This window comes from Rhinolophus sinicus, chromosome 14, assembly GCF_057876585.1.
Source record: "Rhinolophus sinicus isolate RSI-liver-muscle chromosome 14, RSI-T2T, whole genome shotgun sequence".
Taxonomy (NCBI): domain Eukaryota; kingdom Metazoa; phylum Chordata; class Mammalia; order Chiroptera; family Rhinolophidae; genus Rhinolophus; species Rhinolophus sinicus.
Genome location: NC_142514.1, coordinates 48,187,354 through 48,213,879, shown reverse-complemented (window position 1 = coordinate 48,213,879; position 26,526 = coordinate 48,187,354). Strand labels below are relative to the sequence as shown.

General features: G+C 36.4%; 1 protein-coding gene across 6 annotated transcripts in view; it reads right to left on the bottom strand.

Annotated features, from left to right (window-relative positions):
* The window catches only part of PDE4B (phosphodiesterase 4B), a 565,055-nt gene that overhangs the window by 392,699 nt on the left and 145,830 nt on the right, over nucleotides 1-26,526 (bottom strand). For all 6 annotated transcript variants that reach the window (XM_074334882.2, XM_074334883.2, XM_074334879.2 and 3 more), the window contains one exon: nucleotides 2,474-2,586. In XM_074334882.2, coding sequence (XP_074190983.1) covers nucleotides 2,474-2,515 — 42 coding nt within the window. In that variant the 5' untranslated portion in view covers nucleotides 2,516-2,586. The remainder of the gene's footprint in view (nucleotides 1-2,473; nucleotides 2,587-26,526) is intronic.

The following is a 26,526-nucleotide window of genomic DNA, read 5'->3' as shown; positions in this document are numbered from 1 at the left end:
AATATTATTATTTCGTCATGTAAACTATATCAAAAGTTATTAATGAAATATTGTACATTCCTTTCTATTTGTACTACTATATATTCAAAATCCAAGATCTATTTTATGCTTCTAGCACATGTCCATTCAGACTAGTGCTTAAGAATCACACATGGGTAGTGGCTACCACATGGACAGTGCAAATCTCGGTAATAATTATCCATTCTGGTGGGGTTAATATTCTTTTTTTGCACATTCTTGTATGCAACCTTCCCCATCTTTTGACTGTGGCAACCACGCCTCAGGGAGGATCTGGATTATAACCCGAAGGATGCAATGAAAAAAGAAATAATACTTGTCCATCTTTTATGGACAGAATGCTTTGCTTAGTTTTATTCTTCCAAAAAATAGAATCTTTGAGCACACAGTCTACAAATAGTATTAAGAAATAATCCTAAGCTTTTTTTAAAAGAGGAAAAGGATTTCTAAATTCCAGAAGTTTCCCTGAGGAGAGCATGTAGGTCTGAACGTAGCTTTTCCCATCTGTTCTCATATTCTGAGAACTTAGAATATGAATTAAGGGAAGTTCCTTTGTGGTCAAGGAGCAGGAAAGGGGGAAATAAAGAAAGGAAATATTGTTCGGGTGATGAGAACAGAGCACTAAGGAGATGGTCGAGTCAACACAAAAGAGTAGGAAAAGCAATGACAAAGGAGTATGTTTTGAGGACAACAGACTCGAGGCACACCTGTCTCAGTCTACATCTGTGGGTCCTACAAGTTCCCACAAGCCACCCAGGACACAGAAGGGAGCTGAGAATTAGCCCTCGAGTGCCTGCCAAGGGGCTTCTGCGGCCTGAGGCAAAGGAACCGGGAGTCCATGGGTTGAACAGCCCAAAGAGAAGGGCTCCCAGAAAGCAGAGCTGAGGGTTTTAAACAACTGGAGCCCACACTGAGAGGTTAGGCGAAGAGCCCAGGCAGTGGGGAAGAAGGTCAAACTGGAAGTGAACTGAGAAGTGCACTGCTCATGCTGAGAGCAGTCGCCACCTGGGACACCTATCACATGCCTAAGCAGCACTGGAGCAAGGGCAGAGACTTGACAACCAACGACCTCGGGAAACGAGCTGTTCCTCAACCAGATAACAGTAAGCACTAGTGGAAAAATGACAATCCCGCACATCTATTATTATAATGTTAATTCATGTTAAGTCTGTCCTTTGCCCAGTGCCATGTGATTAAAGGGAAGGCATAAAAACTGGGAGAAATACTGAAAGACTGGGCCTTTACCCAAAAGACACCATTTTGACATAGACTTGCAAGTTCAAGTTCCTCTCAGATCCTCCCCCATCTGTGAAATAGGAACTTAACAACAAGATGAGCTATTTATTAGAAAGAACAATGAAAATTCATTTTCCTCTCTCCCTTCCTTCTGCACATCTGATTAGTGGCATATAATTTTTAGCTCAATTACAAACAGAAATTGAGTCAAGACTGGACAATTAAAGACACACTAATGGGGAGACGGGTTAATGGAAAACAAAGGAGATACTTAATCTCAGCTGTTGAAGATGCAAAACTCTGAAGACAGCGAGTTTACAGAATTCTTCAGATGACCTGGAGCAGGGATTCTCAAACATAATGTACATATCTAGTCACCCGGGGATCTTGTGAAAATACAATCTGATCTTTAGATCGGAGGTGTGGCCTGAGACTCTGCATTTCTTTTTTTTCTTTTTTTTAAATTTTATTTTATTAAATTTATTGGGGTGACAATTGTTAGTAAAATTACATAGATTTCAGGTGTACAATTCTGTATTACATCATCTATAAATCCCATTGTGTGTTCATCACCCAGAGTCAGTTCTCCTTCCATCACCATATATTCGATCCCCCTTACCCTCATCTCCCATCCCCCACCCCCCGCCCCCCTTACCCTCTAGCAACCACTAAACTATTATCTGTGTCTATGAGTTTCTGTTTCTCATTTGTTTGTCTTGTTCTTTTGTTGTTTTTGGCACCCAGGTAATGCTAATGCTGCTGCTCTAAGGGCCACACTTGAGTAGCCAAGACCTAGAACGTGTGTATATCACAAACTTCTTACAAGCAACTGTCAAAGACCCTTCCCCAAGAGGTAACTCTCAAGGTTTAGCTAGACCTGTGTGAAAATGTGGCAGAAAGTCATCAGGGAACAGGTAATGCAGGCAGTGTGGACAGAGGAATTTCTGAGAGTTAGGATGTGGGCTTACACCAGAGATAGGTGGTTTTGTGAATGAAACCATAAAGCTCAAGCTGAGCTCATCTCCAAGTCGCAGCGAGGGCGGCATTCCTGCAGGCTACCTCACAGAATGCTGCTGGGTCTGGGACACAGAAACACCTAGTGACAAAGCAGTGGTCTTAAACTACCTTGTCCACCCTTTGAATAGAATTACGCAGTGACTTCTTTGTTGAACAGAAAAAAAGTGGGTGGAATCCGGCAACTCTGACTTTTGGAACTTACGTCATCAGCCGTTACTGTCATCACACTCCTGCTTTTCTTCATTATAGTGATGAAAAATATCCCCTCTTAGGATGACTGTTATTCAGTGTAGCTTTGTTGACAATTTTTAAGATCTACAGGGGGGATAAAAAGGCACAAAAGGTAACTGTTGGGTATCTTCAGTTAAATACAAATATGTGGCTCATTTGTATTCGCAAAACTAACATTTGAATGTATGTTTACACGCGATGTACGTGTGTAAGTAAATACCACAATTTACCAAGTCAATTAATCTGACATGTGAGAAAAGAGGTTCACAAAATACAAAAATCCAAGAAATCAATACAACGCTATATGGGAGGACAACAAGAAGACTACACTGTAACAACTGGGTTCCCAAATAATCAATGATCATTAAGAATATAAATATAATATGTATTTGTGAAGAGCTTTATACTTAAAAAGTACTTTCCCATATAGTAGTTCATTTGATCCCCATTACAGTCTGTGAGATTGTTTTCACCTTTTTTCTTTTCTAATGAGAGAACAGAGGATCAAAAAAATAATTTGGCCAAGATAACACAGCTAAACACATAGCAGATTTAGAATTTAAGGAATATGATCCCTTGATACTATTGTCAAAAAAGGAAAAGATAGTAAAATAAACCAATACAAAAGACCAATACAAAAAATACACATGATTAAAAAAAAAAAAGACCCTCTAATTTCAATTTTACGGTCAGTTTAAACCTTTCACATGTATCAGTACCCAGGTAAGTATTCATCACAGAGAATTTCAGCCATCAGTAGTCAGAAAAAGTGAGAATCCCCTGCTTTAAATCATACAAACCTGGCCATTTGGAAGCAGAGACATGGAAGTTCATGACATTTGTTTTGTGTAGGTCATTGGCAACCACTCCAGAAACAACATCAATAATATTACCAAAATTTAAGTGTGCTTCTTGGTTATAGAAGCTCCCAAGGAAAACCAGTCACTGGTATATGAAAACTCAGGCCACTGAAACAGGCCCAAATTTCAAGTTCAGGCATATAAGAGTTTACAAGAGAATATGAAGAATTCTGAGTTTGCAGAACTGAAGTGGAAAACATACACTGTAGAAGTCATCAAATCTAAGAAGTGTTAGTCCATATGGTGGTTTCTCGAGATCTTGGTATAAAAAACATCCTGCGTTGTTGCTGAGCTCAAGAAGCACCTAGGTTTTCTTGCTCTGTACATTCAAACTCTTAATAAATGCCTGATTTGAAAACTCTGCTTCTCAAACATGAAGATATATATAGATTAGGAGTGTGATGCAATTGTAGCTATGTGACTAGGAATAGCAAGTAATGGCATCGTACCATCACCCAGGAAACCAGGGTTGAATTTCTAACACATAATTTGACTATATTATGCAGGAGTTGGCAGCAAAACTGACAGATAAGAGAGTGGGGGGAGGGGGAAAGTTTGCCTTTATTAGTGTTCTAGGGAGAGAACCCTACAGGCTTTTCAGGGTTTGATTCCACAGGCCAAGAATAAAAATTTCCCCAGCATACCTCAAGGAACAGGAAGAATTTTAGAGCTTTTACTCAAAGTCTGCTTGAAACCTAACAAAAGTAGACAAATAACAGAGATTATTTTTTTCACAGAGTTATAGTCAATCTTAGTGCCTCAATAGGGTGAAACCTGAAAAAAGTTTATACTCCTAAGTTAAAAAAGAAAGATTCAAATTTAAGTTTTACATGCAGGACGTAGAATTAGACATACCCAACAATTACAATTCTGTAAAAATACAAGCATGGAAAGTATTAAAGCAGCTGCATAAAATGAGTAAAATAATAACAGTGGACATTATATAAGAGTTATAGGAGGTTCTTCTTTCTTTTCCATATTTCCAATTTTTTTGTGATGTATTATGAGCCCAAAAAAAATTATGTAGATATAGGGGGGAAAAAAAGAATATATATATATATATATATATATATATATATATATATATATATATCCACAAATTACATGAGAATATTCTTATTTTAAAATTATTTCATTTCCACAAAACTTAGTGTGTCATATATTTTGGGGGTCATCTTTTTGTTAGGTAAATGATATCTACTTATCTTGAATGAAGGAACTAAGGAAAGGTAACAGGCTAAGTCCTAGGCCATAGCTAATTGATAAATTATGTGGTCTCTTAAATATGTATTAAGAGAATGTCAGCTGAATTCACACAGTGAATAAAATACATGCAGCATTATATCATATCACGGTGCAAAACAAAAGACATTTTACTGGTAAGTTTAGTATCAAGACTATCAAATGCAAATGCTGTTTACAGTCAGTTACAAAGAAGCATAATTAGTAGGGTATGGTGAAGAAAAGGAAACCAAAGTGACCTCTAACAAATGGTTTCACATACTAAATTAGTAGGAAACCTCTATGAAGCAAAATATAATTTTTTTCTGACATCCATTTTGCTTGGCAGGAAATGAGCTTAAACATAGGATTAAACAATACACCTGGAGTAGAAATCTCTAGCCTATCTTCATCAGAGAAGAACAATGATTAAGTTTGCCCAACAGAAATGAAAAATAAGACCTTAAGTCTATCTTCTTAGACTTGGCATGATGGGATACAAGTGAAGCTCGATGAAAATCCAACCCTCAAGGATTTTAGGTCTAGTTTGAAAAGAAAAGTGTACGTATATTAAATATGTACTCTGACACATAGTAGGTGCTCAAACATATTTGTAAAATGAGTGAATCAAAGAATGCAATTAAGTGCTAAAATCCTATGTGTGAATAAAACTCTTCTATGAGATATAGAAATAGTTGCTGTTGGGTTTCAGGGAAGGCTTTGGAAAAGAAATTAGGTTTCTTACTAGTCTTAAATAATAAGTAGAATTTGTTTAGTGGAGATAATAGAGAACAACATGGTGTGCAAAAATAAGGAAAGAAGCAATATACTAGGGGTATGATGCATGTAGGAAGATGCCTTGCTAAGGAAATTTCTGACAGGCAGAAAGACAAAAATGTTCCAGGGTAACATCAGTACATCTTTTGCCAAGCAAGAGTATTTTTGTGAGGTCTTAGCCAGGAAATTAAGTTTATGTTTTATGACATCTTGAGTGTGAGGGCTTACTGAGTAAATTCATGTGCCTTTAACTGGGAGCGTGCGCTGACTAGGAAAAACAGGAACTCAAGTAACAAGGCGGTTTCCCAAATGTTCTACATTTAAAAATATATTATTTTATATTCAGAAATAAAACCCAACATCTGTTATATGAGAGAGAGAGAGAGAGAGAGAGAGAGGGAGAGAGAGAGAGAGAGAGAGAGAATTTTCTGGATATCCCCCGTTTGCCCCTCAAGAACCCCCTTCTCCTGTGTCTTGGGAAGCTGGGTCCCAGGGACTGTGTTCATGGCTTTCTAGCCCTCTGGCTCCTGAGTGTGTTCAGCTAATGGGACAGGAAGAGAGTGGCCCTTTGTTAGCCATGGTGTGACAGTGGCTAAAGTCCTCGACTCTAGGTCACTGCTCTGCGGGCACCCCTCTTCTAAGGTGACAAGTTTCCCGGCCTCCATTATCTACTGTCTCCACTTGAGCCTTCAGATACAGGGCTGAAGGAGCTTCCCACTTTTGCTAACCTCATGGTGCTTAGCGTCCCTTTCAGCTTCTCCTCAACCCAACCCACACCTTTTGTACATAGTGCCTCCATTAAACTCTCTTTCACTCCCCGTTGAGAGTGCAATCCGTTTCCTGCCAGGAGCCTGACTGATTAACAGATTTGTTCGGAAAAAGTGACAAAGCCAGAGGGCAATTTTAAAATATCTTCCCTCCCCCCAATAAATTAAAAATATATATATATATCTTCCCTCAGTGCCTAGTACAGTGACTGATACCACGCAGGGTCAAATAATCTTTCAAAGAATGAATGACTAAAATCTAGTTGGAGTTCTAGAATGATTTTATGGCTTTTCAGAAAGAATATCAGCAGGCGTTATCTCAAGTTGCTTTTGTGAGGCTGAAATAACTTTATGTCATCACTCTGGGTGCAATGGTGATTCTGTTTGGGAATTCTGAGAAATGTTATAATATATTTAATAGTGTATTTTGTAATAATATTATACTATCATATCATAATATAATAGTATACAATATAATGTAATATATCGTACATTGCAATATTATATTGTTATGATATGTAGAATAGGGGTTATACATGCCTATTACTGCTGATTGTTAGTGCCACTTGCCTTTTATTTAGGCTAGCATAGGTTGAGAATTTACCTTACGCCACTTTAAGCACTATACATACATGATTTCAAATATATGTCACAAAAGCAGCCTACCAAATAAGGTAGACACAATAATGATGACAGGTGAGAAAATCAAGTCTTAGAACAGTAAAGAAATATTCCCAAAGTCACAGACTAGAATATTCTGGTTCTAAAACCAAGCCTCTTAAGTTATCACTGAAATATGCCCAAAGTCTCACAGCTGATTGGGTCTTCCTCACATCTTTTCAAGGTACAAACGAATGAAGTGATTTTTACTTCATTTTCTGATGTTACAAATACAAGTTAAATCAATCAGTTTTCTAGAACCATGCTCCCCAATTGTGTAAGAACAAGCAGGGGTAATTTTTAAGAGATATGGAAGTTCTTAAGTGCCCCAAGTTTAAGGCAAACATAGACGAGACAAAAAGTCAGGTTCTCTTAGTTTGAGAATATTCTTCCATTAGCAGAATTTGCTTCTCAATAAATAGAACGCCATATGCTTCATTAAAGCAAAGTATTTCTAAGAATTTCTAAGGTGATGAGTAAGTATGACAACTATAAATTCCATTTCTGGCATGTTTCAATAGTTTTCCTGTGGTTTTACATTTCTCCACTTAAAAGGTGCTTTTAAAGTTATATTAATCTTTCAAAACATTCTGTTATGTTCAAAGACTACAGTATTCCTCATATAACCTTGCCTTTCCGACTTTCTCCTTTCTCTACAAAGATTTAAAAGCTAAAATAAGGGAAAGGGCCCTGGATGCTATAGCTACTGTGTGGATTTTTTTCTTTCCACAGGTTACAGTTATCGGTACTAGTGATAGAAATTTCAACAAATAATAATCACCATTTTAAAATCTTACTTTATGGATACATGCTAGACCAAACCTTGAAGAAATGAGAAAAATAAGGGTAATATTTTGAGTTTTTAAGAACGCTACTTTTTCCTCCAAATTTAAAGATTGCCCTTTATTCTGAGATGATGTTCAAAACGGTTTCGTTTTGTGTGTGTGTGTGTGTGTGTGTGTGTGTGTGTGTGTGTGTGTGTGAGATTTATTGAACATTCTGAACTAGTAGGGCCCAGATATGTACTGGTTGTAATTTTTCTCCAGTGAAGTGCTTTCCACCTGTACTATCATATCTATTTCGTCTTCTGTCACAACAGTTCAAATTGAGTCCATAACTCCCATTTATAGTTTTAAATCACCTCTCCTCCCCTTTACCCAGCTCAGTGACGAGACCATGTGGGGCCACTCCCTGCTTAGCATGTGGAACTTGGAGTGGGAAGAGGCAATGGTCTGCTTTTTATTCCTCCTCCTCCTTTCCTCTGCAGATTTTAGCTCTTTCCATATTGCAGCATAGTGGAAAAGCAGCAAAAACCTTTCTGCTTCACTGGGCATTTAATCGCAGTCCTCTACTGAGTGTCACCACTTCTCTGGTGAAAAGAGATGGAGTATTGATGCCCTCTCTAAGGCCAGCATCCAAATGCTGGCTTTCTTATTAGAGGTAAGTAGAAGCTTTCCCATTGGAAAAAAAAATAATAACTTTTCTAGTTTCCTCAGCTCTCATCCCCATTGGTACACATTAAAATTCTTGTTGATAGGGTCTCCTTGAGCGATAGGCTACTTTCTTGAATGAAATCCAAGACATGACAAAATGGCTCCAGCCCCAATACATTTGATCCAGAATAAGCTCAAGCAATCCTCGTCACACCAAGTGGTGAAGATGTACACTGCTCTGCTGCTATCTCTTCTCTCTGTCCTGCTCTCTCCATTTCTTTGTCCCTTGCTCAAGAAGGTACAAAGAGCAGATGAGAAAGTCTTCTGAATAAGTCATCCATGGAGAAATGAGATATGGTCCCAGTTCTTTATCAATGTCTTTCAGACCCAAGCCAACCATTCTAAACTCTGCTCTGCGATGCTGGGACTGAGACATTGCAAATTACATTTCACAGGATCTCTTCCAAACTGGCTTCCTGTAGGTGCTGACAATGGGAATCCTTGTAGGAAACTAGAAGAATTTTGCAGAGAAGAGACTCTGTTCCTCCGTTCAGAAGTATAGACAAATTTGGCACTCCCTCCTGGCAGACCCAGAACCAGCCACATGATATCCTCATCAGACACCTGCTCACTAGCTGCACAGTGACCCCTTGGTGGTTCCAGCTCCTAGGGTGGTGACCCCTCCTTTGCACTCCTAGCACTTCATAACACCACCATCCCCTTTCTTCCCTCAGTACTAGAAATGGTAGCTGCCTCACTAATCTTTGGGTTACTTGGTTGGCCCCGTTTCACTTTCACCGTTCAATACATATATAATCAGTTCCTTGTATTAAACCCCTTTGGTTTTCCTAACTAGAACCTAAGGGATACAGAGGCTAACCTTCCTTTTATTGAAGGCACCCCTCCCCCATCTCTAGAAGTGGTTCTTCAGCTTGAGTAGACCAATAATTCACTTTTCCAACATCTCTTCACATTCCATCCTGCCCTCACCCAGAGTCAGTTTATACGAGGACAGGGAAGTTGCTGGGGTGCTGGGTGGTATCAGAACCCCTCTGGCTTCCTGTCAGAGGGAGTTGCCTGAGCAACACTTTTGTGCTCTGCTTTCCTTTGAGAACATGGGCTATTTTTTATGGTTCTTAGTTCTCGGCTTTGGATGACTGTCCCCATTTCTTGCTTAACAGAAACAGTCCTACTCATCATCCTTTCAGATGTTAAAATAGCCATTTATAAAATGATGATAATATAATGCGACATGAATATTTATTTTGTTTCTTAATGGTGTCAACTGTGAAAAATTAAACATGGCAACTTTATGTCAGTCCTCTAATCCTTTAGAAAATTCACTCATTCATAAACCTCAAATGTCTAAGAACCTCTACACTAGACCAGTGGGTCTTAACTTTATAAAATAACTAGCATAAAGTCTAGTTTGAGAAAAGGAGGGTCTTCTGGTATGGGCGAATATCTAACGTAGCATGAATTGGGGGAAGAAATGTTGAACAAAGAGGAGTCTGAATTCCTGTCCCCATTCACAGGCCCACAACTGCCCAGCTATAACTATCCACCTAGCTCTGGGCTTTCGGTGTCCTCAGTTGTCAAGGGGGTTGGAAAGGGGTTCGATTATAATTATTCAGAAACTTTGTGAATCTAATGAAATTCCAGGAAACTCACAGAAGTAAACACAAACTATAAAAACCAACTCTCTAGACTCAACAAATGGATAAACATGTCTAGACTTCAATACATAAAATATAATATTCTTCCAGTGAGTTTCTATCGCCTGGTCTCATCACACTTTCAGAAACTCAGGACTACTGCACTAAATTACAGCTCTTTTTGGATTCAACTTTTGGGAACTAGAAGAGCTTTACAGAGAAGAGAGTCTGCAAATTGTCATAGTGGGATGTAAATAATGGAGAGCAAACAAATTTAAGAAAAATGTGTATGTAATATGAAAAGACATTTTCTATGTAAAATTTCTTCAGACTATGAGTACCTACCATTTAGATGTAAGCATACCTGGGAGAGAAAATCAGTTTGTTTAATTAGGCAATAAAATCAAGGATTTTTGATATAAAAATTGAAAAGTATTAAGAATTAATATGAATTTAAACTATTAGCTTCACCTGAGAGAATGACAAACAACAAAGAGATAATGGCATTCTTTTAATAGTCATCAGACTGCAAAGTAGCTAAGCTAAATGCTGCTCTGACTAAAATGTGTCTCCTGAACAACAACTTAAAACCAATTTCTACTGTAAAATGTGTCCTTTCTAAATTACTAATAGGATGCAAACTTGAAATCAATTCACATGTTGACAAGAAAGCCAAAAATCTTAGTATACAATTTGTTTGGATGAATGTTAATTTCTGACAACAGAAAGTGACAAACTATTCCCATGCTTCTACTTGTATAAATAATGCTAATGGGTTTATAAGTGAGTTTCTCTCCAGTAAACACTGTCTAAATTGCAAAGTTTTACAGAATTGAATTATTTTTCCTACTCTGAAATAAGTACCACTGATTAATCTTTTATAGTTTAAAATGCCACAAGGTAGCATATGAATTGTTTTGTTTTTCAGTCGTTTTAATGCCATTTTAAATAACAGGGAAAGAACAAAGAAGCCCTGTATTCAAATGGCATATTCAAGCCCTATATTCAAATCAATGGACAATTTGATATTGTAAACTCTCTCAGCATCTGAGGGTTTTCATCTTTGAGTTTTCATTGTACCAAAGTGATGATGTGATTAAGGAAGACTTAGAAAGGATTAGGGAAGTTTTACTATATCCTGAAATGAACCACAGAAGGTCTACAAACAAATGCAAAGGGCCAGTATGCATGAAGAATATTCAATTCACATAAGCATTTGCTGGGTACCTGCTCATGCACAAATGGGGCTATTCTAATTCCACCCTCAGAGCTATTAATAAATTTCACAAACCTATTAAAAGTGTTCTAAGATCTCAATTAATATTACCAACTTTCAAGGAGGGTATAAAAAATTAAATTGCATATATGATCCAAAACCCCCTTTCCATCCATCATGACTATTAACCACTTCTTTTCCTTTAGTTCCTCAATAATAGCAACAGAACCCATTGAGAACCCATGTGTGACAGAGACTTGCTAGATGCTATGGGTAATACAAGATAAATATGACATAATCCTTGACCTTAAAATGCCCACTGTCTAGTCTTCGGAGGGATGGTCAATGATTATTCATTCTAAAATACTAAATGCGCCCTTGGCATGTGTCGGACTCACAGTGCAGTGCATAAAGTGCTATGACAGGAATAGACAATGGGCTCATTAGGGGAGTAAATAAGGGAAGGCCACCTCTACAGATGAAAATTATCAACAAAAGTTTCACAAAGGAAATCCCAGTCCTTTTACGGGTCCTGTAACTAAGGAACAAAGAAAGAAGCCCTTCTGCTTCCCCTGTCTATTCTCCAGAGCGCTCTTTTTCAAAATGCCAAATTCCTTCTATTCCTTCCCTGCTATACCTTTTTCACGGCTTCCTGTTACACTTAGGATAAGCTCAACCCCTGAATGTCACATGCAAGTCCCTACAGATCTGTCCTTGCTTGCCTTTCAGCCTCCATTCCTATGTGGGCTTCCCCTTGCCTTCCCACATCACCATCCCCTTTAACTCACTTTAGCCAAAGTGCATTTAGAGTCTATCCAACGGCCATCCTTGCCTCAGGATTTTTCTTACACTGTAATACTTTCTCAGTTTTGCCTAGCTAAATCATTCCTCAGCCTTCCGCTTGCATATCATTTCTTCAGAAAAGCCTTTACCGACTTACACTAATTGTCACAAGGTCTTATCACATCATTACTTTTTTTCTTATTCAGAGTATTCATCATAACTATATTTATTTGGAAGAATGCATAGTTTTGAACCTCTCAGAAGCTCATAGTGAATATTATTAGATACTTTATTCTCTGTGCCAAATGATATTTACTGGAAAATGTTTGAATGAATACAATAGATATACTCTATGCCTCTCCCTGGATGTACTAAAAGTGTGAGAATCCTTTTTAAAGGATTAAAGGATTTAAAGAAAAATAGCAGACGGGTGGGGGAAAGAGATAGAACCGGAATGTCTGGTAAACTACAAATATCAGCTCACAAATAACCAATATTACCAGAATACATAGTCTTACTCTTTTTTTAAAACATTTTTTTATTAGTTTCAGGTGCACAAAACAATGTAGTAGTTAGACATTTATCATTTATATCCTTCACACCGTGACAACCCCTCTCCCCCATCCACTACCCCTCTGACATCACATACAGCCATTACATAGTCTTACTGCTGTAAAGGGCTATAATTGCTTTGTGGTACACACTATTCTATAGTTCCTATATAGTCTCATGTAATCCTCACAATTATGTTTGTCTCCATTTTACAGGTGAGAATTTTGAAGCATAGAAAGGGTAAATAACTCATCCAAGTTCATACATCTAGGAAAGAAAAGAGACAGGATTCACCAGGGCACTGTGCCTGCAGACCTCATGCAATTAACTATTATCCTCCATTGTCTCTTGGTAGCAGCAAGTGAGCATTATTTATCTGGGAAGAAGCAGCAAATGAGAATGGGTTAGGGCCAAGATACAGAGGAAAATTGGGAATAAGAGTGGGACTTCAGGACAAGAAAGGAACCAGTTTTTTGTGTTTTTTTTTAAATAATGAAACAAAAAGGAGATAAGATTCTGTTGTTTGCAGAACATATGGAATCTATAAAAAGCTACTCTTTTATGTAATCTCACATAAAATTACATTAAATCAGGAAACTTAGATTATGTGTATAAAACCATAGCTCTAAAACGTAACTAAAAAGGCATAATTTGCCTCTGCTTTCTCTTATGCTTGAGCAAAAACTGACAAGTATTTTCTTCTTCTAAATTAAGTCTTTGCTTCAATATCTAAAATTATTTTAAGTCAATACAGAAGACTCTTGATATTCATTCACAAGTGCTGTGTCCCTAGGATTTTTTAAATTGTCACCCGTATAATGCTTTTTAAACATGTTTCATGGGACATGTGGGAGACACGTAAGACTTTGGTCAAAGTCTTCTTTTTAGGATTAAAGACTCCAGATACTCATCAACTTAACATTTTTCCTTTCTTCAGAAGAAGAGTGAAATAACAAAGTAGAGTAGCTCGTTATTGTGTCAAGCAAGCAAGCACACAAAATTTCCATTTGCTCCTTTCTCAGAAATACAAATACCACATCATTACAGACTTCCTATGATGAAGATCCTAAAAATGTGAGGAATCTTCCCAGGACCTCAAATGAACTAATGACATGATATTTACTGGTTTAAGTGAATTAGATATTAATTCTGCCAATGATTATTGTCTATTTAGAAGCAGACATTCAACTTTGGGTCAGTTTTTCCCAGCCCTACTAGAAGTTTGGGGATCTGTATCTAGGTGGAAATATTTTAAAAAAGAAAAAGAAAGAAATCTCAAAAGCATAAGGATGAAACTAATGCGGCAATGCGGTATAATATTGTTCTGATAGGGCATAATGGAACATAGGGCAATATTTTCTATTAGTCTTTATATTCAGAAACTGTAATTTCCTTGCTTATTTTTAAGGATACAAAATTAGGCCTCGCCTTAAGAATGGACTCATACATGAATTTGAAAAGCACCTAATACATTTTATATGTACGGGATGAGAGGACGAAAGGAGCAAATCTTAAAGGACAAAGAGGCTTGGGAGCCATAAAAATCTTAATTTTTATCTATTTTACATTCTGAAGCTGTAAGATTTTATTTAACAAGCGGTTCCACCACTTAAAAATGAAATGCTTGAAAACCACTGTAGTACTGCCTATAATACCCCATAAAATGCCATAGAGCAGTGTTTTTCAAACTTTATTTATTCAGGCACCGACTTAAATACCAACCTTTGCCATATGTGATTCCCTCAATTTACAGATGTCATAAAGAGCCCTGAAAAAGTTCACTTGGCATTCACCTAATGAAAGGCATAACGAGGACGAAAAGTCCAGGAACCTGTATTTGGTCCCCAGTTTGCTCCGCGTCAGTGCCTATATTTGCCTATAAATGAAAGGGTTTTGTTTTGCTTTGCTTTTAGCAAATGCTTATTTATAAATTAGAGAGCATGCTAAAACACACGTAAAAAAAAGACTTCCGCACCAAGCCACTCACTTATGAATTCACAGACTCATGTACTCAGACATTCAGTCATGCATTCATGGATTCGTGTGTACAACAGGCATCTACTGAGCACTACTGAGGGTCATGTGCTGAATAGGCAGCAAAAATACATAGGAGAAAAGACATGACTTCTATCCTCAAGGATTCGACAGTCGAAGTAGACTAGTAGAATAGGAATTGACCATTGATACAACAAATTACATTATAGAGGCTCTTGCAAGGTGTAGCAGTAACATACGGGAAATGTGTACATAACTGTGCATAGGAAGACCAGGAAAGGATTCAGAGAAAGCACATCGGAAACATGCTCTTGTAGGATAAGTAAAATTCTATCAGCAAGATGAAGGAGAGTAGTTCATTTCCAAACAAAACAAGACTTCCTCTCTCTGATCTTTAGCTACTAATAAGAGACCAATTAGTGACCATAGAATCTGTAATACGTCATTTGATCCTCCTCCTAATCTTGTGTTTCTTTTGGTGAAAAACAATTATTTGTTGTATATATTCCTGCTACGGTTGCAAGCATATATGATCAATATTTTTAAAATATTAAAATATTGCATGCTTTTAGGATGACAGAAGCAGTAATAGTTCTGGTATTAGTGACAGGTATTTGCAGTTTCTCCAATATAAACTATATTTAATGCAAACCAGTTACAGAAAGGAAAGCTCTCGGAAATTGGATTCAGAAAACTCAACGTTGAGATTCCAACTCTGTCCCATACTAATTGTGGTGCATTTAGCAATTTACTTGACCTCTCTGAGACTCTTGTTCTTATTTATAAAAACAGGCACAGTGCCTCCTATCTCACAGGTTACTGTGAGGACTGAATAAAATAGTGAGTAGTGCCTGGCAGGGTCTTGTATGTGTGGAACAGTCCTCATTAAATGGTCTGCTAATCACAATCCCATCAAAACATTTCAGTTAAGCTTTACTTCTTCAGCTCACCACAAAGATGCCCTTTTAATCTCCTTCCTTTTAGAAAAACACAACTGAAATAAGACGACCTTATATAACTCTCCTTTAGAACTATTTATGCCTGAATTTTCTTATTTACCAAGAGAACATAACAACTGCTTCCCTGGAAAAAGAGTCTGCAGGGATCTGGACAGGAGGTCAAGATGAATTTGTCAAGGTAAATATTACAATCATGAGACAAAGATATAATGTCTGAAATGACATTAATCCCAAATTGCTTAGACTGTAATCCATTCATGATGATTACAGGAAATAGCAAACACTGATAAATTATTATCCAACCGTGCATATAACATAGAACACTCTCCCTTGGTAGTTAATGAAAAAGAAGCAATATCTATTTCTCTATTTTATCATACAGCTAAATAACATCATCAGAATCACAAAAAGTCTTTTGGCCTCTCCTCTACTTTATAGACTGTCACTACAAATAGATCATTGCCCTAATGACAGCCAATCTAGAGCAAACAGTTTAATATTTTAATATTTTTCTACTGCCTGTGTTGTAGAAATTTGATATATATATCAAATGATATATATATATCAACTCTCAAATGAATATATATATATATATATATATATATATATATATATATTCATTTGAGAGTTATTTATTGAGTGTCCACTACCATGTGTTAAGTACTGTTCTATGGTCTTATTTTACAAAGACCCCTCTCTCTCTCTCTCTCTCTCTGTCTCTCTCTGTCTGTCTCTCTCTGTCTGTCTGTCTCTCTGTCTCTGTCTCTGTCTCTGTCTCTGTCTCTCTCTCTCTCTCTCTCTCTCTCTCTCTCTCTCACACACACACACACACACACACACACACACACACAATAGCAATGCGCTTGTTTAAAATTATCTGGTCTCATAGTATTTTTCTAGTTGTGTTATTTATCTTCTATTTATTTATCCCTCTCTCCCTCCCTCCCTTCCTTATTGACATGGATCTGTGGTCTTTTCTTTTTGATTCTCATACATCTTTGAGTGAAGTGAGAACTTCTCAGCCAGTTATTTGTTGGAGGTATATATATATATATATATATATATATATATATATATATATAGAGAGAGAGAGAGAGAGAGAGAGAGAGAGAGAGGGAGAGAGAGAGAGAGAGAGAATGCAGATCAAATTTTTTGTAAAATTACTAACAGACTTCAAACACAGAATGCAAAGGTTATACAGTTCTTCCTATTCACTTCTTAGATGATTTGAGGTAGTATTTTTATTTTTCTTTGTTTATCTTTGCCTAGATATAATGAAACAACTACCATTATCATTTGGTAAGCATAATAAATCTAAGATTATATTAAGTCATCCTGGATAGAGAGACAATTACCTTCATAGTCCACACTTTCTGTTAATTCTCCTGTTTCATTATCATCTGGTCATGTTTTTTAAGCGCTTGAGAGAGAATGCGGCAATGGCCTCAAGCCTAAATGTTAGGAGACAGTCATACATTCATTCATTTATTTAAAGAAATAAATAGTACAGATCTCTTTGACAGGCACTGCTAACAACAGAAGACACCCAGTTTGCCTGCCAAAGAGCTCAGTCTAGGACACTCAATGTTGAATAGTCTGTAATGAGCATCATTCATTACATAGAGAAGAAACACATCAAAGGGATTGAGGAGCATGAATAAGAGGGTCATAGATTAACACCAGAGCATGGTTTTGAAGGATGAATAAACTCACCAGAGGAAAATAGCTGGAAAAATAATCCAGTTGGAAGAAACATCACAGAGACAGACATTCAACATTATGTTTGGTGAATTATATCTAGTTTGTATGACTCTGAAGGACGTACAGCAGTGGAAAACACAATTAAAAAGATGTGTAGGAGACAGAGCATGTTGACATTGCAATGTAATGCATAATGATATGGACTTTATTTCATATATAATGGAGGTAGGAGGAGTTTTTGAAGAATTAGAAGCAGGAGATCAAAATGTTTAGCTCTACACTATAGGAAATGTATTCGTGTGGCAACAAGAAGTTTGAAGGCAGTAGGATTTTGAAAGGATTGTAAGAAGACCAAAAACCTTTATCAAAAAAAAAAAGAAGAAGAAGAAAATAAGGAGACAGTAAATAGTGACAGAAATCAAGGGTGGAAGAAGCTTTAAGGAGGAGGCACAATACACATGGTCTTATGATACAGAAGGTCACGCAAGACAATGACTGAAAAGCGATTATTAAACGGAGAAATTAGATGGTCGTTAGCCAGCTTTGAAAACAAGAGCCTCCAGAAAGTGACAGAGAAGGAAGCTTGCTTTGAGAGGGCTACAGGATGAAACCGCCATCTTTCGAGGCCCTAAGTACTAAAAAGGTTAGAATGTATCCCCATGTGGGGTTCAAAATAAAAACAACACTGCAGAGCCAATTTAGGTTAGCGGAGAAGAAATACAGTTTAAAATCAATCATTCATACACCCAACCCAATGACAAAAGGAGAATTTATTTTATCCCTGGAACAAAGTCCTGACGGACTCCACCTTCATACAAAAACCTCCAACAAATAGCTGGCCGAGAAGTTATCACTTCACTCAAAGATGTATGAGAATCAAAAAGAAAAGAACACAGATCTATGCCAATAAGGAAGGGAGGGAGGGAGAAAGGGATAAATAAATAGAAGATAAATAACACAACTAGAAAAATATCATGAGACCAGATAATTTTAAACAAGCACATTGCTATTACGTGTGTGTGTGTGTGTGTGTGTGTGTGTGTGTGTGTGTGTGTGTGAGAGAGAGAGAGAGAGAGAGAGAGAGAGAGAGAGAGAGAGAGAGAGAGAGAGAGAGAGAGGTCTTTGTAAAATAAGACCATAGAAGGGACACAACTGTGAGAACCGTACTTAACACAGGGTAGTGGACACTCAATAAATAACTCTCAAATGAATGACTATTGTAAAACAACAAAAGAAGCTAAAACATGAATATATGAATTGGCAGAGCTTAGTAAAGAAGTAAAAGCACATAGTAAAATCAACCCAGAATTAAAGGCCAAATTGGAAGCAGCAAAAGAGAGAACTGACAATGCTGGAAACATTAGGGCACAGACTTACATAAAGCAAGCAAAGTAAATTAGAAATGAACAAAGAGTTTTAAAGAATTAGAGAAATAGAGATAAGGAAAAAAGGTAACACATAATTAGTATCCCTGAAAAAGGAACCAAAACAACGAAAAAGGCATTAATATACAAGGCAAATATCTAAAGATATAATTTAATTTTCCAGAAATAAAAGAACATTGAAGAAGAATGAAAAGACATCGTGTAATCCAGGAACGTGGCACCTAACAATGAAATCTTAATAAAGTTGAAAATTCAAAACTGAAAAAAGAGTCCTTTCAGATTCCAGTAAAGAAACTAAGATGCTAATAATTTTGTAAACAAGCATTTCTATCACTACGTGTATTTCTGAACTTCATATATATGCAGTCATATGGTAGGTTCTCTTGTGTCCAGTTTATTTTGTGCAGCTTAATGTCACTGAGTTCCATGTGTTTTGTCACATCTATCAGTACTTCCTTCTTTTTTTTATATTGCTGAGAAGTATTCTTTTTTATAAATGTATCATAATTTATCCTTTCTCTTACTGATAGAGAATCAAGTTGTTAACATTTGGGGTATTATGGTTATAACTGCTAAATATGTGTTGTACAAGATTTTGAGTGTTCATATATGTCTATTTCTCTTAGGACTTACTTAAGAGTAAATTTGTGAACACAGTCACAGAGTATGTTTAAATTTAAAAGAAATTGGCAAACAGTTTTCCACAGTGATTTTAATATTTTATATGCCAACTGCAATACATGAGAATTCTAGTAGTTGCAAATTCTCACCAGCGTTCAGTAGTGTCAGTTTTTCGTTGTTGTTTTTTTAATTTAGACATTTTACAAGGTCTGAAATAATGTCAAATTATAGTTTTAATTTGCATTTTCCTGATAATAGTAATGTTGAATAGTTTGTCATGTGCTATTGGCCTTGCAGTGTACCATCTTTTGGAGCATCTGGTCAACTACATTGATCACTTTTAATCAAGTTGTTTGTATTCATATTTTACTTGTTAATTTTTGTAGGTGTTCCTTAATGTTGACACGAGTTCTTTGCTAGATATATTTCCTCCAGTCTGTGGCTTGACAATTCAGTTTACTAAAAGTGGTTTTTAGTGAGAATTTTTTAATATTGGTAAAGTCAAATTTTCAAAATTTTTTTACATGTATATATGTAGTTTAGATTCTAAGATCTTTGCCTACCCAAAGAGCACAAAGAACTTTTCCTAGTTGTTCTTCTAGAAGTTTTACAATCTTATCCTTTGTGTTAACTACTATGAGCCATATGAAATTAATGTTTGCGTGTGGTGAGAGACAGGGCCAACGGTCATGTCCTAATATGGATCCAGCTGTTCAAGTGCCATTTTAAAAATCAGCATTCTTGAAATCAAAACAACATACTGTATTAAAATTCACCAATTTTCAGTTGACTAATGTAACATCACCACAATATACAATATTTCTATGACCCCAAAAAAGTTCTTTCTTGCCTATCTGTAATAAATCTCCCACAACTAACTCCTGGTACCCATCGATCTGCTCCTTGTCACCGTAATTTTGCCTTTTCTAGACTTTAATATGAATAAAATAATATAGCATGTAGTCTTTCATGGATGGCTTCTTTCATTCAGCATAATGCTTTTGAGACTAATCAATGTTGTCACACGTACCAACAGTTTTATTGTTTTTCCTGAGTGGTGTTCCATGGAATTGATCCATTAACCAGTTAATAATATTTGGGTTGTTTGGGGGTTTTGGTTACAATGAACAAAGCAGTAGTGAACATTCAAGTATAATACAATATTTGCATGAACATAGGTTTTCATTTACCTTGGGTAAATACCTAGGATGGGGATAGTTGAGTCATTTGGTAAGTATACGAGTGTTTATTACATTGCATTTTGTGTACAAACTACATTTATCATATTATTGTTTACTACTTATTAGCTTGTTTTCAATTGATACTTTTTTAATTTATGAAAATTGTTTGAGTATGATGAGATAGAATGAAATGAATCATATTTTCTGCATGAAAATTAACTAAAATTTTTTGTCATTGAAGACCTTTCTACTAATCAGGATTTTAAAGAATAAATTCAAATACCTAAGCAAGGGACAGGTATATTCTGTATCCCATCATAATGATATTAAGTAGCTTATTTGTGAGATGGCTGCCCTGTAAGAGTCCATTTTAAACACAATGTTTTATTAATTGTGTGATATTTAATTCCTAATCTAAGTTACAATTTTATGCATTTATTATGGGGAGTTGTTTTTATTCATTGTTGTTTATTTCAGGAAATATGTTTTACTTTTCAACACTATAATATTTATTCTGCTAACTACAATTTCACTCCTAAGTACTAAGTGGTGCATTTGAAATAATGAAATGGAGGTAGCATACATTGGCAAAGTCTTCATGAAATTTAGCTCTAGAGAACAGGAGATAAGGAATAACATCTAGAAAAAAACAGACAACAAACAATGAATAACATACTTTGTTGTTGTTTTGAGTAGGAGTGGACTTGAATACGTCTATTTTTTAAAAGGGAAGGGCTGATACAGAAGGAGGGATTGAAGGAAAAAGGATAATTGATGGACTAGAGGAGTTGAAATCTACAGCATAGATAGACAATTAGCCTCAGACAGAAGCATGGACTGGGGTTAGGATGGATGCAGATGCACATATATTTCTAAGTGGACAGAGAGATTAAGTGAGCAGAGTTTATATCCAATATCCACCATTTTCTTCTACAAACTGGGAGCTAGAGGCATCATGACATTACAGACTTAGTAATTGAGTGAAAGGCATAAAAAGGCTTTTGGGTATGTTTTGTTTGGTGATTCCCTTTAACGGTAAAACAAGATCCTAACCTATTTAAAAAACATCATTCAACTTAAAATAGTAGCCCACTTATCGTTGCCCCTGTCAAAATGTTTAAGTCAGATGCTCTTCCATTACATACTATCAATATTATCAGTGTCTATGATTGGTAGGTTGGAAACAGAAGACCTTAGTTCTAGCACGTTTTAATCACTATGGTCTTAAGCAAGGAAGATAATTTCACAAGCCTCAGTTTCCTCACCAGTGAAATAAAGGGACTGTGTAACATAATTTCTATTCCTTTCCAGCTCTATAATTTTATGATTCTATGGCTTTGCTAGGTTTGAAAAGGCAAGGGAGCAAAATTTGGGGATTGCTATTATAAGAGTCTCTCTTGTATCAAAGCATAAGTAGATAAATTGAAATTAAAAACAAGACACCTACAGATGAGACTTAACAATATAGCTTTACTTGTGAAAAGGACAATTATAAAGAAGGTTATCAGATCACAGATGACATCATGGATGATGCATCAGGGGCTGTATCCAATTCTATTGAAGACTCCTAGAACCACTGACCTCTGAAAGGCACATTTCGTTTTCTACAATGAGAAGTGAAAATGCTACATTCTTTTAAATATTAATCAAAACAATCTCCATAGATGCCAACTACTATTAGTACACTTCACCCTAAAAATTCTGCCATGACTTCCATCAAATGAAAAATCATTTCAGTCTTACAGCCATTAAAACACTGAAATATCACATAAATGAAATAACTAAGACTAATTGAATTGATGTAAATCTATTCAACATTTTCTTATGTAACTCACACCTACATTACTGAAACAAGAAAGGCATGTTTTGTAACAATGAGCTTGACCAGAGATGATAGGCTAGTACCTTTACTGGGACAGACACACAGAAGATCATACATCAAAGAAGTATAATTATACTACATCTTATAAGGTCTGTGATAACTATAATCATCAAGGAAGAAAGACTGACTAACTCTTCGGACAATATATATTTCCATCAGCTGATAATTACTTACCTTAATTTACCAAAATACTGATTATTCAAAATGTTAAAGGATTGGATGTCGATTAGATAACCTCTCACCTTTAGCACATGGTATAAGTGGATGGACAAAACCTGAATGGTAAATGAATTAATTAATTAAAAATGAAAGACACAAGTTCCAGTCTCAAGAAGCCTTTAGCAAGATATCAAAGTTAACAAAATTAGGAACATCTTCCACAAATAACTTCAAATATTAACAATAAGCATTTACTAGGCACTACTATTCTAAGTGTTATCTCCTTCAGTTTTCACATTTCCATCGAGTAGTAGTGTGATCATCCTTGCTTTTATAGATGAAGAAACTAATGACTTGTCCCAGGTCACAGGGCTAATAAGAAAGGTTGGGACAGAAATTCAGGCAGCCTGACTCCAGAGCAAATGCTCCTAACCACTGCATAAACTGCTTCATCTCAATCCCTTGGTTGTTGTTAAGTGTGTGCGTGTGTGTGTTTCAATTAAAGATGCAGGACTGTAGCCTTCACTTGGAAAATAGATGCAAATATTCCGTACTACCGTGTTTCCCCAAAAATAAGACCTAGCCAGACAATCAGCTCTAATGCGTCTTTTGGAGCAAAAATTAATATAAGACCTGCTATTATAGTATATTATATTATAGTATATTATATTATGTTATATTATATTATACCCGGTTTTATATTATAGTAAAATAAGACCGGGTCTTTTATTAATTTTTGCTCCAAAAGACGCATTAGAGCTGATTATACAGCTAGGTCTTACTTTGGGGAAACATGGTATGTCCCTTCAAGATGTTGGCATACACTTATTTCTTTTGTTTGTCCATGCTCCTCCATGTATCCAAATTCTTTAGAATCAGCTTAAATGCCGTCTCTCTCATAGGATTCTATGTTTCACTCAACTCCGATTACAGCAGATTTCAATTATTCTTTCATTGATCGACTTTATTTTATTTCTAAAAGTAGAGTGAAACTACATTGAGACTGAAAACATGTATATTTTAATCTGTCACAATGCCTAGTTTGTTAATTGATTAAGTTGGTTTGGATAATCAACTTACCAGAGTAAGAAAAGCAATACTGAGACTAAGTATATTTGTATCTGCTGTGGTGTCTAATTTATCCACTGATTAAACTTCAAATTTTAGATTTTAACTGTATTAAAACAGACATATAACTTTAGGTACTCAACAACATACTCACACATGCAGTCATATAAGAGCAGACACAGAAATGGTCTTTCCACAAAAATGCAAACCAACATAACGCAAACGAATTATCTTTAAATTTTTAAGTTTCATTTAAGTAGAAGAATTTAAACTGAATTTGAAAAACAAACAAACATGACATTGGATTTTGGCTGACAGGTAAAAACCAAATTCACCAAGCTTTAAATGACAGAATTCCCCAAGTCATGAAAAGATTTGCTTTTCCAGGGCCCGGCCGGGTGGCTCAGGCAATTGGAGCTCTATGCTCCTAACTCCAAAGGTTGCCGGTTCGATTCCCACATGGGCCAGTGGGCTCTCAACCACAAGGTTGCCAGTTCAATTCCTCAAGTCCCGCAAGGGATGGTGGGCTCCACCCACTGCAACTAAGACTGAACACAGCACCTTGAGCTGAGCTGCCTCCCAGATGGCTCAGTTGGTTGGAGCATGGGCTCTCAACCACAAGGTTGCTGGTTCGACTCCCGCAAGGGATGGTGGGCTGCGCCCCCTGCAACTAGCAATGGCAACTGGACCTGGAGCTGAGCTGCGCTCTCCACAACTAAGTCTGAAAGGGCAACAACTTGACTTGGAAAAAAGTCCTGGAAGTACACACTGTTCCCCAATAAAGTCCTGTTCCCCTTCCCCAATTATAAAAAAAAGAAAGAAAAAGAAAAATGGTTTGCAGTTCCAGCAATTCTAAACTCCTCAAATTCTCAGGGGTACAAATAGGAGTTTTTTCATGCATGGGTTACCTGCTTAAGTTGGAGAAAGTTAAACTTTATAACTAATGAGCTTGCCAGATTAATAGCTATTCAGCCTTGGCACGATTCAGTATGGGAGCAGGCTTAAACTTTGGTAGGATTATGAATGCAGTAGAGGCTTGCAATAGAAAGGAATCTGCGCTACATTTGTTGTTCATAGCAGTGTTATGTACTCTGTAGCTTTGTAGCTTTTCCATGAGGATGTCTACTGAACACAATGACCCCAAATCAAAGGAAACTTCTGAAGAAATGAACGGTGCATCCCATGATGCTAATCAATGCATCTATCCTAGGATGCCCTCGCTAAAGCAGCAGCCACACAGAGAAAGGCCTGCCAGAGTGCGCTAGGAAGACTGCCCCCATCTCTCCTCTGCCAGCACTCAGGCAGATGCCGACTTCTCTGGCACCTCATTAAAAGGACAAATATTTTCAGCAGCAGCATGTGCCTTCCTTGGCTTCAATTCTAAACCTGCTTGATAGTATGGAGCATTTTAGTTTTTGAAAACATTTATGATTTCACTTTATTTTATATTTTTTAGCAATTAGCTTTGAGTTATCCATAGTAAAAATAGTGAAGTGTGAAAGTAAAGGAATTAGAATAGAATGTGCATATCATTTTACAGCGCTTTACAAAGCACTTTACATAAGAGTCTCATCTAATGCTCTTAACCCCATAAGGTACATAATGACTAGTCCCATTTTGCAGATGAGTAAATAAGGCTCAGAAAAGACAAATGGTTTGCCCAAGGTCAGATGTCTAACAATGTAGTTCAACTTAAGATCTCAATTCCAAGTTCAGTGTTCTTTCCACTCTTACAGCCTAAATTGAAATTAGTTTATTTGTATCTTATCATTTTGATCTTCAGTATTCCCTATGAAAAGTCAAACACTCCTATTATCTGCTGCAATATTAGATTATTTTTCTTGTGAAATCTTTTTGACAAATATTACCTGTTTGTATATATACAAACCATGTGAGCATATATAAAATAATAAAAATTTCATTCATCATTCTTCTGTGAGCTAATACTTTTACATACACATAGTTTTTCAAATAGTTACCATCAAGAAGAAAATATAATTCAAAATCCTTTGTTTAACCTAGCCTTACATTATAAACCCTTCACCGTGTGGCTATTCAATATAATAGTTGTTAATGACAGAATAATATCCATTGTATCTTCACCATAATTTATTTAACCATTTGCACATTATCGGATATTGAGATTATATCCAGGGTTTTATTAGAGACTATGCTGCTAAGAAGAAAAAAATCCCTACACTTCTAAGAAAAGACTGATTTTTCAGTAGTACTAAGTAGCTACCCAGCTGTGTTGAAACTTATTTAACTGGTCAATGACAACTTATCTCAATAACCAGGTTTCTGAAAGTCAGCCAATCAATGACACTTCAGGGTTCTTTCTGAAAGTCAGCCAATTGGAAACAACCTCACTTCCTTGACCATACTTTTGAAAGTCAGCCAGTCAGCATTAGACACACACTGGTAACCATGCTTCTGCAACCAAGGATCAACCAATCACTGAACAGTCCCATGTTGTTTTAGGCCCCCAAGTACCGAAACTCCATGCTTCCCTAAATCTTACAAAATCAGATTCGTGCTTTGCTCAGAAAGGCCCATGCCTAAAAAACAAAGCTCTCCCTTGATTAAAAAAGTAAGAAATTCAGTATTTTTTTCAGATATTGAGTGGTAGTCTCTTCTTTCAACAAAAATGATAACTTGTGCATATAGAGTTGTTCTTGCTTTCAATTGTTTAAGAACAAATTCTCAGTAAATTGATTATTAGGCCAAAGTGCATAATGATATATAACATCAGGCAATGCTATTTTTCTCAAGAGTTATTTTGATTAGCAATGCCATCAGCAGTGTATAAATATATCTTAATCGTAACAACTTCAACAATATTGCATGCTGTTACATTTTAAAATGTTTGCTGACTTAGTAGGCATAAATTGGTAGTTTAAAGTTGCTTTAATTAGTATTTTCAGATCATTTTCAAGAGCACAGATTGACATAAGAGAATAAGAGATCCTAACAGATCTCAGGAAAAGGAACTGGGAAGCTACAGAAAAAGCTATGCCCATTGTGGGTCCTATTGGTAATTACAGGCAAAAGAAAATGATTAGCCTTTACAAGAATTAGCCTGTACACATGCTTTTAAAGAATGAGTGTTGTAAACTGGCCTCTCTGTGAAGCAGATGCTGAGGCTGAGG